The sequence below is a fragment of the Tamandua tetradactyla genome, chromosome 17 (assembly GCF_023851605.1).
Source record: "Tamandua tetradactyla isolate mTamTet1 chromosome 17, mTamTet1.pri, whole genome shotgun sequence".
Lineage (NCBI taxonomy): Eukaryota > Metazoa > Chordata > Mammalia > Pilosa > Myrmecophagidae > Tamandua > Tamandua tetradactyla.
In genome coordinates, this window is record NC_135343.1 from 66,716,887 (window position 1) to 66,730,028 (window position 13,142).

At 40.8% G+C, this 13,142-nt stretch overlaps 1 protein-coding gene across 5 annotated transcripts in view; it reads right to left on the bottom strand.

Annotated features, from left to right (window-relative positions):
• The window catches only part of LOC143661352 (uncharacterized), a 151,984-nt gene that overhangs the window by 97,361 nt on the left and 41,481 nt on the right, over positions 1-13,142 (bottom strand). For 4 of the 5 annotated variants that reach the window (XM_077134888.1, XM_077134887.1, XM_077134890.1 and 1 more), the window contains exon 1: positions 2,788-4,303. The exons of the other annotated variant lie outside the window; for it this stretch is intronic. In XM_077134888.1, coding sequence (XP_076991003.1) covers positions 2,788-2,813 — 26 coding nt within the window. In that variant the 5' untranslated portion in view covers positions 2,814-4,303. Of the gene's footprint in view, positions 1-2,787; positions 4,304-13,142 lie in introns of those variants that run through there. 5 annotated transcript variants of the gene reach the window in all.

Genomic DNA, 13,142 nt, shown 5'->3' on the forward strand with positions numbered 1-13,142 from the left:
CCAATGGGGAAAAACTGAAAACTTTCCCCCTAAGATGAGCAACAAGACAGGGATGTCTACTGTCACCACTGTTATTCAACACTGTTTTGGAAGTTCTAGCCAGAGCCATTAGACAAAAGAAAGAAACACAAGGCATCAACACTGGAAAGGAAGAAGTAAAATTCTCACTGTTTGCAGATGATATGATACTCTACGTCAAAAACCCTGAAAAATCCACAGCAAAACTACTGGAGCTAATAAATGAGTACAGTGAAGTGGCAGGTTACAAGATTAACACTCAAAAATCTGTAGTATTGCTATATACTAGTAATGAACAAACTAAGGGGGAAATCAAGAAAAGAATTCCATTTACAACAGCAACCAAAAGAATAAAATATTATAGGAATAAATTTAACTAAATAGACAGAAGGCCTATACAATGAAAAACTACAAGAAACTGTTAAAAGAAATCACAGAAGACCTAAATAGATGGAAGGGCGTACCGTGTTCATGGACTGGAAGACTAACTGTAGTTAAGATGTCAATTCAACCTAAATTGATTTACAGCTTCGATGCAATATACCAATCAAAATCCAAAAAACTTACTTTTCAGAAACAGCAAAACCAATAACCAAATTTATCAGGAAAGGCAGCGTGGACCGAATAACTAAAAGTACCCTGAGAAAAAAATGAAGTCGGAGGTCTCACGCTACCTGATTTTAAGGCATATTATGCAGCTACAGTGATCAAAACAGCATGGTACTGGCATAAAGATAGATATACTGCCCAACGGAACTGAACAGAGTATTGAGATATAGACCCTCTTACTTATGGACAATTGATCTTTGATAAGGCAGTCAGGCCAACTCACCTGGGACAGAAGAGTCTCTTCAATAAATGGTGCCTAGAGGACTGGATAGCCATATGCAAAAGAATGAAAGAGGACCCAAACCCCACACCCTATACAAAAGTTAACTCAAAATGGATCAAAGACCTAAACATTAGACCTAAGACCATAAAACTGTTAGAAGAAAATGTACGGAAATATCTTGTAAATTTTCTACCTGGAGCCGGGTTTCTAGACCTTACACCCAAAGCAAGAGCACTGAAGAAAGAAAGAAAGAAATGGGAACTCCTCAAAAGTAAACACGTTTGCGTGTCAAAGAACTTCATCAAGAAAGTAAAAAGACAGCCTGCCCAATGGGAGACAATATTTGAAAACGACCTATCAGATGAAGGTCTAGTATCCAGAATTTACAAAGAGATTGTTCAACTCAACAACATAAGGACAGCCAATTACAAAACGGGCAAAAGACGTGGTCAGACACTTCTCTGAAGAAGAAAGACAAATGGCCAAAAGGCACATGAAGACATGCTCAACTTCCATGGCTGTTAGAGAAATGCAAATCAAAACCACAGTGAGATATCATCTCATACCCACCAGAATGGCCATTATCGATAAAACAGAAAATGATCAGTGCTGGAGAGGATGTGGAGAAAGAGGCACACTTATCTACCGTTGGTGCGGCTGTCAAATGGTACAACGCTGTGGAAGGCAGTTGGCTGTTTCCTCAAAAAGCTAACTATAGAACTGCCATATGACCCGGCAATGCCACTGCTAGGTATCGACTCAGAGGACAGGAGGGCAAGGACACATGCAGACATCTGCACACCACTGTTCACAGCAGCATTATTTACAATTGTCAAGAGATGGAAACACAGCCAAAATGTCCATTAACTGGCAAGTGGCTAAACAAACTGTGGTATATACATACAATGGAATATTATGCAGCTGTAATACAGAATAAAGTTACAAAATACGTAACGACATGGATGGACCTTAAGAATATTATGCTGAGTGAGATTAGGCAGAATACAAAAGACAAATATTACATGGTCTCACTGATATGAACTGACATTACTGAATAAACCTGGAGAATTCTGTTGGTAACAGAGAGACCATCAGGAGATAGAAATAGGGTAAGACATTGGGTAACTGGAGCTGAAGGGACACAGATAGTGCAACAGGACTGAATGTAAAAACTCAGAAATGGACAGTACAATACTACCTAAGTGTAATATAATTACGTTAAAACACTGAATGAAGCTGAATGTGGGAATAATAGAGGGAGGAGAGCTGGGGGCACAAATGAAATGAGAAAGAAAGATAGACAATAAAGACTGAGGTGGTATAATCTAGGAATGTCTAGACTGTATAACGATAGCGACTACATGTACAAACTTTTTAACTGTTTCTGCATGAGGAAGAATAAAGGAATGTCATTACTCCAGGGTGCTGAAAATAGATGGTAATTAATATTTTTAAATTTCAAATTATGTGTGAGACTAAAGCAAAAAATGTTCATTTGGTACAAAATTTATACTTTGACTACTGCATTTCCTAATACAACTTATGTAGACAGCTTAATGGAACACCATAAGTACAAGGAACCTTGAGAAGGACAGGAGATTTTGTTGGTTTGTCCAGAGTGATGCGCCAATAAATCCCAGAATCATGTGCACAGTGAATAAAAAATTATTTGGAAAGTCCACTTCAGGGAATGGTGAGAACGGGGGAAAATTCAACTTCCCCAAGGTGAATTCTTGATATTCTCACGAGCAGTCTGGACAACCAAAGCTACAGGTGAGCCACTAGTTTGGGGGCTTGTTCATATGAAACTTACCCCCACAAAGGACAGGAAAGCCTACTTAAAATTAGCCCTAAGAGTCACCCCCAAGAAAACTTCTTTTGTTGCTCAGATGTGGCCCCTCTCTCTCTAAGCCCAACACAACAAGTAAAATCATTACCTTTCCCTCTCCATAGGACATGACATCCAGCGGTGACAGTCTCCCTGGGAAAACGGGACATGACTCCAAGGGCTCAGTCTAGCCCTGGCACCACGGGATCCACAATGCCTTCTGGATCAAAAGGGGAAAAAGAAATGAATAAAATAAGATATCAGTGGCTAAGGGAGTTCAAGTAGACTCAAGAGGCTGCTCTGGGGGATACTCTCACACAAGCTTCAGCTAGATACTGCTAATTACCATGGTCTGCCAACTCCAACCAACACCATTCCTGTCAACCCTAAAGAACACCCACGGCTTTATCAGAGTCTACACAAGCTTTACACACTAAGATTACTTCTAGAAACCTACAAACTCCAGATGGTTCCTAGGCCAAGTAAGTCCTGAAACGCAGAGGGACCAGCCTCTCCAAGAACATCAACTAGTTCCATCCCCCTATCTTATATTGCCGATACCCCTTCACAACATGAAAAAGTTAGAATGGGCAGTGTCCAAATATCCCTGAAGATTGGGAGAAGGGTCAAAGGAGAAGGAGGTGTTATAACAGAGAATTTAGAATGTATGAAATGAGCATGACTGCTCAACCACTATATTGGTATTTCTACTATGTCGCTAGGGTCTTGGAGCAGCTAGAAAACCCAAAATTGTGAAACTGTAACCCATATCAAACTCTTATTTGATAACTACTTGTTACAATGTACTTCAAAATATATTCCTCATTGTATAAATGTTATATTCACAGTAAAAAATATTATAAAAAATAAAAAGAAGGCAAAGGGGCCCACGACAGATGCGGCCAGCACCCCCTCCTCTTTAACAGGTGCTTGGAGGAACTCAGAAGACCCCGCAGACAGATGGGGCCCAAGCCCCCACGGAGAAATATCTAAAACCAACCACGCTACAGGGGGCTTTTGCACACCATGGCACCAACCTCCTCAACAGGCAAAAATCACAGCTAACTTCTTAACCCAACATAATGCAATTTCATATTTTCAGCCACTCATTCCACATTTTTTTAATTTACAAAATAAAGAACAAAAGTACAAAAAAAGAAGACACCACAATACACCAATAAATAATCCAGCTGCTGATAATTATACACCACCCATGAAAGAGATGACAAACTACATAGACACCCACATGGGATGGAAATTACCAACAAACGCCACAAAACTAACACAAATCAATAAAAACAATAATCCCACTCACAAAACAACATGAAGAAACGTAAATAAGACACAGAAACTACAACAACTGTTAAACCTATTTTAACATCAGCTCTGCCATAACAGAGCCCCCCAAAATTCTGTACAAGAATATGTGTATGTTCAGAATTACAATCGTTGCACATTTTAAGAGAAAAACCTGGATCAAACATCCAGTTGGACAGGCTTGGCCTTTGCGTTGGCGATACTCACCAGACAGCGTTTCCAAAGGAAACTAAATTCTGAGGGTTAAGCCAAAAACGCTCCCATGGAAGGCTTCCAGGCCACGCCTGCGGGGTCAGGGCCCTGAGAACAAGGACCTTAACCCTGCGGCCCGGCCAGCAGGCCCCTTCCCAGGCCGGAGCCCCGCTCCCCGCTCCCTGACCCCGCTCTGCCACCCCTCTCCTGCACCCATCATCCCACTTCCGCGCCCGGCGCCCCACTCCCAGGCCTGGAGCCTCACCACACCTGCGCGCTACTCCCCATGCTCCACACCTCGCTGCACCGCCAGCGCTAGGCCCCAGCGGGTGCTCCCCGACCCCCACCCGCGCCCGCTACTCCCCTCCCCGGCACTCTGCCACCGTGTGCCCGCCCCGGCTGGCTCACCTTGCATTCATTGCTGGAAGTGGTCGCCTGCAGCGTCTCGGGGATCTCCGCCTCTCGGCTGCCGGGTGGCGCGGGCGGCGGCGGCGGCTGTGCGGCCGAGGACGATCCGGTGGTCAGGCCATCCAGCCCTTTCCTGAGCTAGAATTTTCACATGGTCTCGGGGACGGCCTCTCCTGAGGGTTCCAGCGGCCCCAGGGCACACGTGGGACCCGCACAGGAAACACTGCTACTATGGTCCCGCGCCTGGCTGCCCACTCACCTGGCCACGGGCAGGCCCTGCACCACCCGTGCCACTCCCGCTCTGGCTCCGGCTCCCATCCGGCCTCCGCTCTCGGTCTCAGCTGCCTGGCCCCACGCAAACGCCCGGAATCCCGAGCCAGGCCGGCACGTGGCTGACTGGACCACCGCGGCTCCCTGAGAGTGAGCCCCCAGCGCCAAAGCCGCCAAGCCACGACAGACGCCAACGGTCGTTTGACCCGCAAGCGCATGTCCAAATTCACCACCCTGGGTCCTCTTGGTGCGCTTGCGCACACCCGACTGCAAGCTCAGTGGGTGCGAACTCCATGCGCCTGCGCACGACCCGAGGCCTGGGGAGGGGGTCACGCCGCACCTGCGCACACTGGCTGCCTGCTCTGCCAAGACGCGTTTGCAGCCCCGTGGCGTAAAGTAGATTAACCTTAGTGTTAATCTAACGTTTCTGAATTATATTACAGTATGGGTAGGGACTAGAAATCTAAAGGGGCATGTATATTAATTATCCTCCTCGCACACACATAGGGAGCATGTATTATGCATTACATATTCTCCTTTTGGGCCCCTGGTCTTCTACTATTTCATTATGTATGAAATATATATTTTCTAAACTATACTGAAAATAAGGATAATTTATTCATATTGTAATCCAAAGGATCCAACAAAGTGTGTTCACTGAATGAATGAAGAGATGGTTAACTGGATGAAAACAATGAAATGACTTCTTCATCTTAATAACCCTACAGAAACTTCACACTAAGGACAAAAACATTTGAAAGCAGTGTTGATATGAAGTGTCATGTGAAGGCCAGCCAGAACTCCCTCTGTTGAGGGAAATATCAGATACTGGACATGTCCTCTGGCATTGAGAAATGCAATCCTAACTAGTTTCCCTGCTTCTCTTCTCACTTTGTTATAATTTCACCAGAATCTACTTTATAAAAGTAAATTAGATCATTTCACAACCTTGTTCCAAGTCCCCCAGTGGTTTCCCACTTTATTTAGAACACAATCCTTACCATAGTTTAAAGAGCCTTCTATGATCTGCTCTGCCTTGTTCTCAGGCTTCATCTCCTCCATCTTGCCTTCTTTCCTCTACCCACAGAGCCCTTCCTTCTACTCCTCAAATGCATCAACATCACCTCCTCTTCAAAGCTTCTGCAACTGTGAATGATATGCCTCCAAATTATCATCACATAGCTGGGTCATTCTTAGCCTACATGTCTCAGCTCTGATGTCATCTCCTCAAAGAGACTGTCTCTGACTCCCTACACCCACCTAGAGTAAAGCATTCCTCCCTCCTTCTTCTCACCCCCCCACACACCTTATTATACTCCCTTTCACATAATCCCTTTCTTTAGCCATTTTTGCCATTCTCAAATTCACTTACTTATATGCATTTTATTTTCTATCTTATGCTAAGTGAAATATACACCCCATAAGGACAAGCACCTCATTTACTACAGTGCCTACAGCAGGATTCAGTACACAGTAGGCAATAATTATTTGTTAATTGAATGAATGAATTGCAGTCTTCTGCCTTAAAATTTTCCCATGCAGTCATTGCTAAACTTGTTAAAAGAACAGCCAGTATGTGTTACTTCTCCATCCTTGCCAGGTCCTCTCTCCTTAACCTCTTTTACTTTGATTTTTGCCTTCACTGTTTAACCATCGCATCTTTTTGCATCACATTGGCTTCCAGATTACCAAATCAAGTTATCTTCCTTAGATTTATCTTGTACTTGACTCTTCTGGAAATTGTCTCTTCACTTGACTTTTGTGACTCAGAAATGTCTTGATTCTCCTGTAACTGTGATGATTTCTTTTCTGACATTAACTCAGGTTGCTTTTGCTGTGACAGTAAGGACTCTATTTCCTCCTGCATTTGTACTCTTTCTTTGGGAATCTTAACCATCCTTATGACTGTGTCTAAACCTAAGATTCAGAGCCCTTGCCAAACTGTAGATGCACCTCCAAATGCCCCTGAACACCTCCAGGCTTTCCGAGTCAATAATATGAAGCTAGTGTGTAGTTAGGTTCAAATCCTAGGGGTGTGACCCAGGCAAGTGACTCAGCTTCAGTTTCCACAGATATAAAATTGAGATAATAACTATTCTGTGAAGATCTAAAGAGACAATATATACAGTGACTAGCTCAGAACCAGCCACATGGGTAGCACTCAATAAATACTTGCCATTGTTATCATTGTGAACTTTGAATTGAATTTAACCTTTTCTAATACCAAATATATTTTATACTACATAATAACATAAATGTGTACCCTATAAAAAGCTGTACTTTTGAATCATGCATTACTTTTGTACTAAAGTTGTTTAATGAAATTCTACTGTGTTTTAAATTTGCATTGAATTGTCTACTGCTGATTGAAAAGGAAGAAAAAAGTCATGAGATGGATATCAAAAAATAACATTAATGAGCTTCTAAAGCTAAAATTACAGGAACTTATGAAATTGGTTAAAAATAAAAACCATTAAACTATTTACTGAAGCTTCACAGATATACTGCAGCTAATGAGCATTTCTGCTATTTAAATAAGCCTAAATTGAACACACATTACATGGATACATAATTAGTCATGGCAAACACACATAGGCTTAACTTTTAAAGCTCTATTTAGGGAATCTTTTCCATTTGATTTATTTTGTTAATTAAAATATTTTTCAGTATTCACTTATATTTTAATAATATTGTTTTTGTAAGTAGTGTAATTTGCTACTGGCTTTTTGTGTGTTTTTCTTTATGCTTTAAATGCAGCAAATGGGAATTTTATATTAATCCTTTTCTTAACCCTTTCTAGAATTGTTTATATCACTCAATGACATCATTCAGCATTTTAAAAGCTTCTTTCACTGAAAAGTATATATAAAATGTTTCGGTAGCCGTTCTACTCTTTTCACTCTCGTAATATTAAGAAGTATTTAAGCACTCGAATATGCATAGAATTATTATGATTATGGTCCAAATCAGGTTAAAGGATGATCTGTTCCTTCAAGGAGTTTGTAGTTGTTAAGTAGATGGTATCATTGAATATAAATAAGCAAATCAAAGTACAGCATTTCATAACCCAACAGAGTATTTGAAACCAATCCCCATGTATTTACTTCAAGGACACTGACCTCTTTGAAGAGATAGCTTCCAGAGAAAATGAAATCAAATCTTCAAGGAGTTTAGAGCCTTAAGTAGATGGAATTATTGCAGAAAAACAAACAAATCTAGGTGAAGTGCTTGGACAGTTTTGAATACGAATTTATTGGTTGGCCATTTTAGGAAATGGGAATAAAACTCCCAGCAGAATGTAAGTAAAACAAAAGGTTTCTACAGGCTGTTATTGACATCCATATTTTCTGTTTAACTTGGGGGAGAATCAGATCTGTCATTTAACATTGCCTGAATTCTACAAGCATATCTAAACTAGAAATAATCTAACCATGGCAGCAGGGGAAGCGAATAGCTAAGCCAAACTGACAAATGTCTATTCTACCATAGTCACTGTGTTTCTTCTAGAAGCTTGTATTTCAAAAACTAAACAAATAAATAAAAGGGGATATCATGGTTAGGGACATGTGTCAACTTGGCCAAGTTGTGGTACCTGTTTATCTGATTGGGCAAGTGCTGGCCTGTCTGTTGCAATGAGGACATTTCATAGGATTAGGTCATGATCACGTCAGCTGCATCCACAGCTGATTCCATTTGTAATCAGCCAAAGGGGAGTGTCTTCTACAATTCGTGATGCTAAATCCAATGCTAAATCCAATCGCGGGAAGCCTTTTAAGGAGGACTCAGAGGAGACAGGTTCCATTCCTGCTTCGGCTGGTGAGTCTCTCCTGTGGAGTTCATCCAGACCCTCCATCGGAGTCGTTGGCTTCACAGCCTGCCCTGTGGATTTTGGACTCTGCATCCCTGCAGTCATGTGAGACGCTTTTATAAATTTTATATTTACAAGTGTTCCCTGTTGATTCTGTTTCTCTAGAGAACCCTAACTGATACAGGGGAATATTTGGGTTTCCTGTCTAAAGGACAGTCAGAACTATAAGAAGAATGATTAATGTAGTGTAATAAGAATGCTAAATAAATGGAACAGTTAGTACATTTTTAGGTCCCGGACACATTTATTGGGTTCCTCTTATGTGCCAATTCTTGTGCTAGATGCTGGGTAAGTTGCTGATTCAGATATGGTCCTTGAACTCTAAGAGTAATCAAGGCAAAACAAATAATTGAAATAAAGTCACAAAGTTACTAATTTAGATGTTCATACAAGGTATGGGAGGAATATGAAGGAATGAGTTGCAGTTTTAGCAGAAAAGGAAAAGAAAAGGTTCAACTGGAAGTGATAACCTAAAGGCTGAATGTGTAAATTTGGTCTTAGTGGTTGTGTTAGTTTGCAAATGCTGGAATGTGATATACCAGAAGTGGAACGGCTTTTTAAAAGGGGAATTTAATAAGATGCAATTTACAGTTCTAAAGATATGAAAGTGTCCAAACTAAGGCATCTAGGGAAAAATACCTTCGCACAAATGAAGGCTGATGGGTCAGGAACACCTCTGTCAGCTGGGTAGTCATGTGGCTGGCATCTGCGGGTCCCTTGCTCCTGGGCTCCATTGCTTTCAGCCTCTGTTCCTATGGGGGTTCCTCACTTTGCTTCTTAGAGGCTAGCTTTCATCTCTTGGCTTCCCTTGGCTCTCTCTAGATTCTGGCTTGCTTAGCATCTCATTGTGATGGCTCCTGGGCTCCAATCATTTCTAAACATCCCTGTGTCTGTTCTCCAAGTGTCATCATCTGTGTCAACTCCGCTCTGAAGTTTTTGTACACTCTGCCATTTCTGGCCCTCTCCAGAATGTTTCCTCCTTTAGAGGATTCTGGTCAACTAAAGACCCACCTGGAATGGGTGGAGTCACATCTCCATCTAATCAAAGGTCACACCCACAATTGGGCTGTCACACCTCTGTGGGGGAAAAGCTAATCAAAAGATTCCAACCTACAGTACTGAATCAGGATTAAAACATGGCTTTTTGGGGGTGCATAATATTTTCAAGCCAGCACAGTGGGCAAGACTGGAATTCTTTTCTGTTCTTTCAAACCCCACCTACTTCATTTTAGCTACTCTCATGATCCCCAGTGGTGAAGCTTTGACAGACTGCTCTTGAGACATTTATCCTGCCTCTCAAAAAATTTTGAAGGCAAGGCATTTAAGATGATAAATGCCTGTATTTGAAGATTGAACAAGATATTTAAAGGAAATATCCAGCATCATGCCTGCCACTTACAAGGGATCAATAAGTGCTGCTTGCATTTCTTTACAATCCTCATTAAATGAGGATAATATGAAGAGAATGAATTGTCAGAACATGGTTACTGTCTGAATGCTGAGCTAACTGAAGAGAGACTCAAAGAATAATGCCAAAATTTTAAGGCTCTATTTCTGGGTTAGTAGCAGCAAAGAATATTGCAGATGGATAAGCAGTAATGTGGTGTCATCTGAGCTGAAATGAAGGACTTCTATGAGGAGGAAGTGGTCATCAGATGAATGCTACCAAGAAATCAAGAAGGCAGTACCACTACTATAGTGAGGTGAATGAGGCAGTTGTTCTATAAAGAAAGTAAGCATTAGATGTCTTCTTAAGAATTTGGTTAACCCAATCTCTCCTGAAATAGCTCCTGAAATATCTGAATATTAATTGGGCAATTGATTTTTTATAAGACTGCCAAGCTCACTCTATTGCAAAAGAATATTCTGTTTATCAAATGGTGTTCAGAGAACTGGATATCTGTATGCAAAAGATTGAAAGGGGTCTCTTTCTCACACCATATACAAAATTATCTCAAAATGGATCAAAGACCTAAATATAGCCAGTAGGATAAAACTGGAGAGAGACAGCTGAACACCGATAATGAATTCTGAATTACTGAATTAAAATCACCAGACCCCAGCTCTAAGCTGAAATTCAGCCCACCCTGGACAGGGACAGCAGTGGTACTGTTTCAACTCTGCCCCTGACAGAGGCAGAGGTCTAAAGGCACAGGTTGTCCTTAGGGCTCTAAGGAAATAATTGTTGAAGGGCAGGCCAGGAAGCAAAGCTCTGGGGAGTCATCAAAAAGGTTTTAATGTCCTTCCTGACCCTCTCCCCAGAGAACCCTGGAGCTAGTCTGTGCCCCATTTGTAGGTCCCTGGCCCCAATTTGGCTGGTAAATACCCACCTGGCAAACTTTTCACCAATGTGACCCTCTTCCCAGAATTTCCCCTCCAAGCAAAAGCAGTTAAGACTACAAAAGGAATATAAAGCTAAATATATAAGCAGAAAACAAACAAACAAAAAAAAACAGATCAAGATTTTCAGATAAGGAACGGAGGAAAGGGAGATTTCTACTAGGGGTGAAACGATTGAACTAATAGTGCAAGTCTTAAAAACTGCATTGCACATCCTATTCCAGGAGAAGTATCAGATGCAGAGTGAAGAAATCTGATCAGTTAAACATGGGCATTCCTAAAGTCCAAACTAAGTTGAACCGAGTGTCAAAAAAGAGTGTTAGCACAAAGCAAAAAATATTAGAACTCTAGAAAGTAAGAGAGACACAGACCTTCGCAGAAAACTCATCAAGATAATCAGATATCTCAACATCAGCAAAAAATTACAAGCCATACAAAGAGATAGGAAAACATGGTCTGGTTAAAGGAAAAAGTTAAAACTTTGGAGGAGATACAGAATTTGGAACAACTAATCAAAGATTTTCAAATAAATCTCATAAATCAATTCAAGGAGCTAAAAGAAAATATGGCTAAAGAGATAAAGGATATTAAGAAGACAGTGGGTGAGCATAAAGAAGAATTTTAAAACATAAAGAAATACAGTAGAAATTATGGGACTGGAGGAGATTAAAAATACACAAGAGGAATGCAACAACAAATTTGAACTGGCAGAGGAAAGAATCAGTGAACTAGAAGACAGGACAGTTTAAATCTTAAGGGCAGAAGAACAGATACAGGAAAAAATGGGGGAAAAAATTGAGCAGGGTCTCATGGATTTGAATAGCAGCACAAAGCATGGGCATAAATGCAGTTAAAGGTGTCCCAGAAGGAGAAAAGAAGTGAAAGGGGGCAGAAAGCATGTTTGAGAACATATTATGAAAAATATTTATGTCCAGGAAGTGCAACATACTCCAAACAGAATAAACCCTAATAAAAATACCCTGAGGCACATGTCTATTAGAATGTCAAATGTGAAAGATAATATGAGAATCCTGAAAGCAAAAAGAGAAAGGCCATTTGTCACATACAAGGGATCTTCAATCAGAATAAATGGTGATTTCTCATCAGGAACCATGCAGGCAAAAAAAACAGTTGTATGATGTATTTAAGGTACGAAAGAGAAAAACAGCCAGCCACAAAGTCTTTATCTGGCAAAACTGTCCTTAAAAAATTAGGGAGGGTTTTTAAATATTCACAGATAGAGAGAAACTAAGAGAGTTCATCAAAAAGAGACCTGCCCTATAAGAAACACTAAAGGGAATTCTGAAGGTTAAAAGGAAAACACAAGAGAGTGAGGTTTGGAAAAGATTATAAGGGTAACTAAAAGGGTAAAAAAGAGAGATAAAAATAAGATATGGCATTTAAAAGCCAAAGGATAAAATAGTGGAAGTAATACTGCCTTTACAGTAATAACATTGGATGTTAATGGATTAAGCTCCACAATCCAAAGACACAGATTGTCAGAATGAAGAAATAAGTGTGATCTCACTATATGGGGTCTATAAGAAAGTTACCTTAGACCCAAAGACACAAATAGGTTGACAGTGAAATTGTAGAAAAAGATAATCCACGCAAATAGTAACCCAAAAAGAGCTGGGTAATTATATTAGCATTGGACAAAATAGATTTTAAATGCAAAGTTGTTATGAGACAAAAAGAGATACTATGTATTAATATTAAAGGCAATCCACCAGGAATAACAATCATTATTATTTATGCACCTAACCGTTTTGCCCCAAAGTACATGGGACAAACAATGGCAAAACAGAAGGGAGTGCTTGTTTCAGCAGCACATATACTAAAACTGAATAGAAACAAAGGTTAGCAAGGCCCCTGCACGAGGATGACGTCTGTTCCAGTTTGCTAGCTGCCAGAATGCCACACACCAGAGATGGATTGGCTTTTAATAAAAGGGGATTTATTTCATTAGTTCTTCAGAGGAAAGGCAGCTAACTTTCGACTGAGGTTCTTTCTTACATGAGAAGGCACAGGGTGGTCTCTGCTGGCCTTCTCTCCAGGCCCCTGGGTTC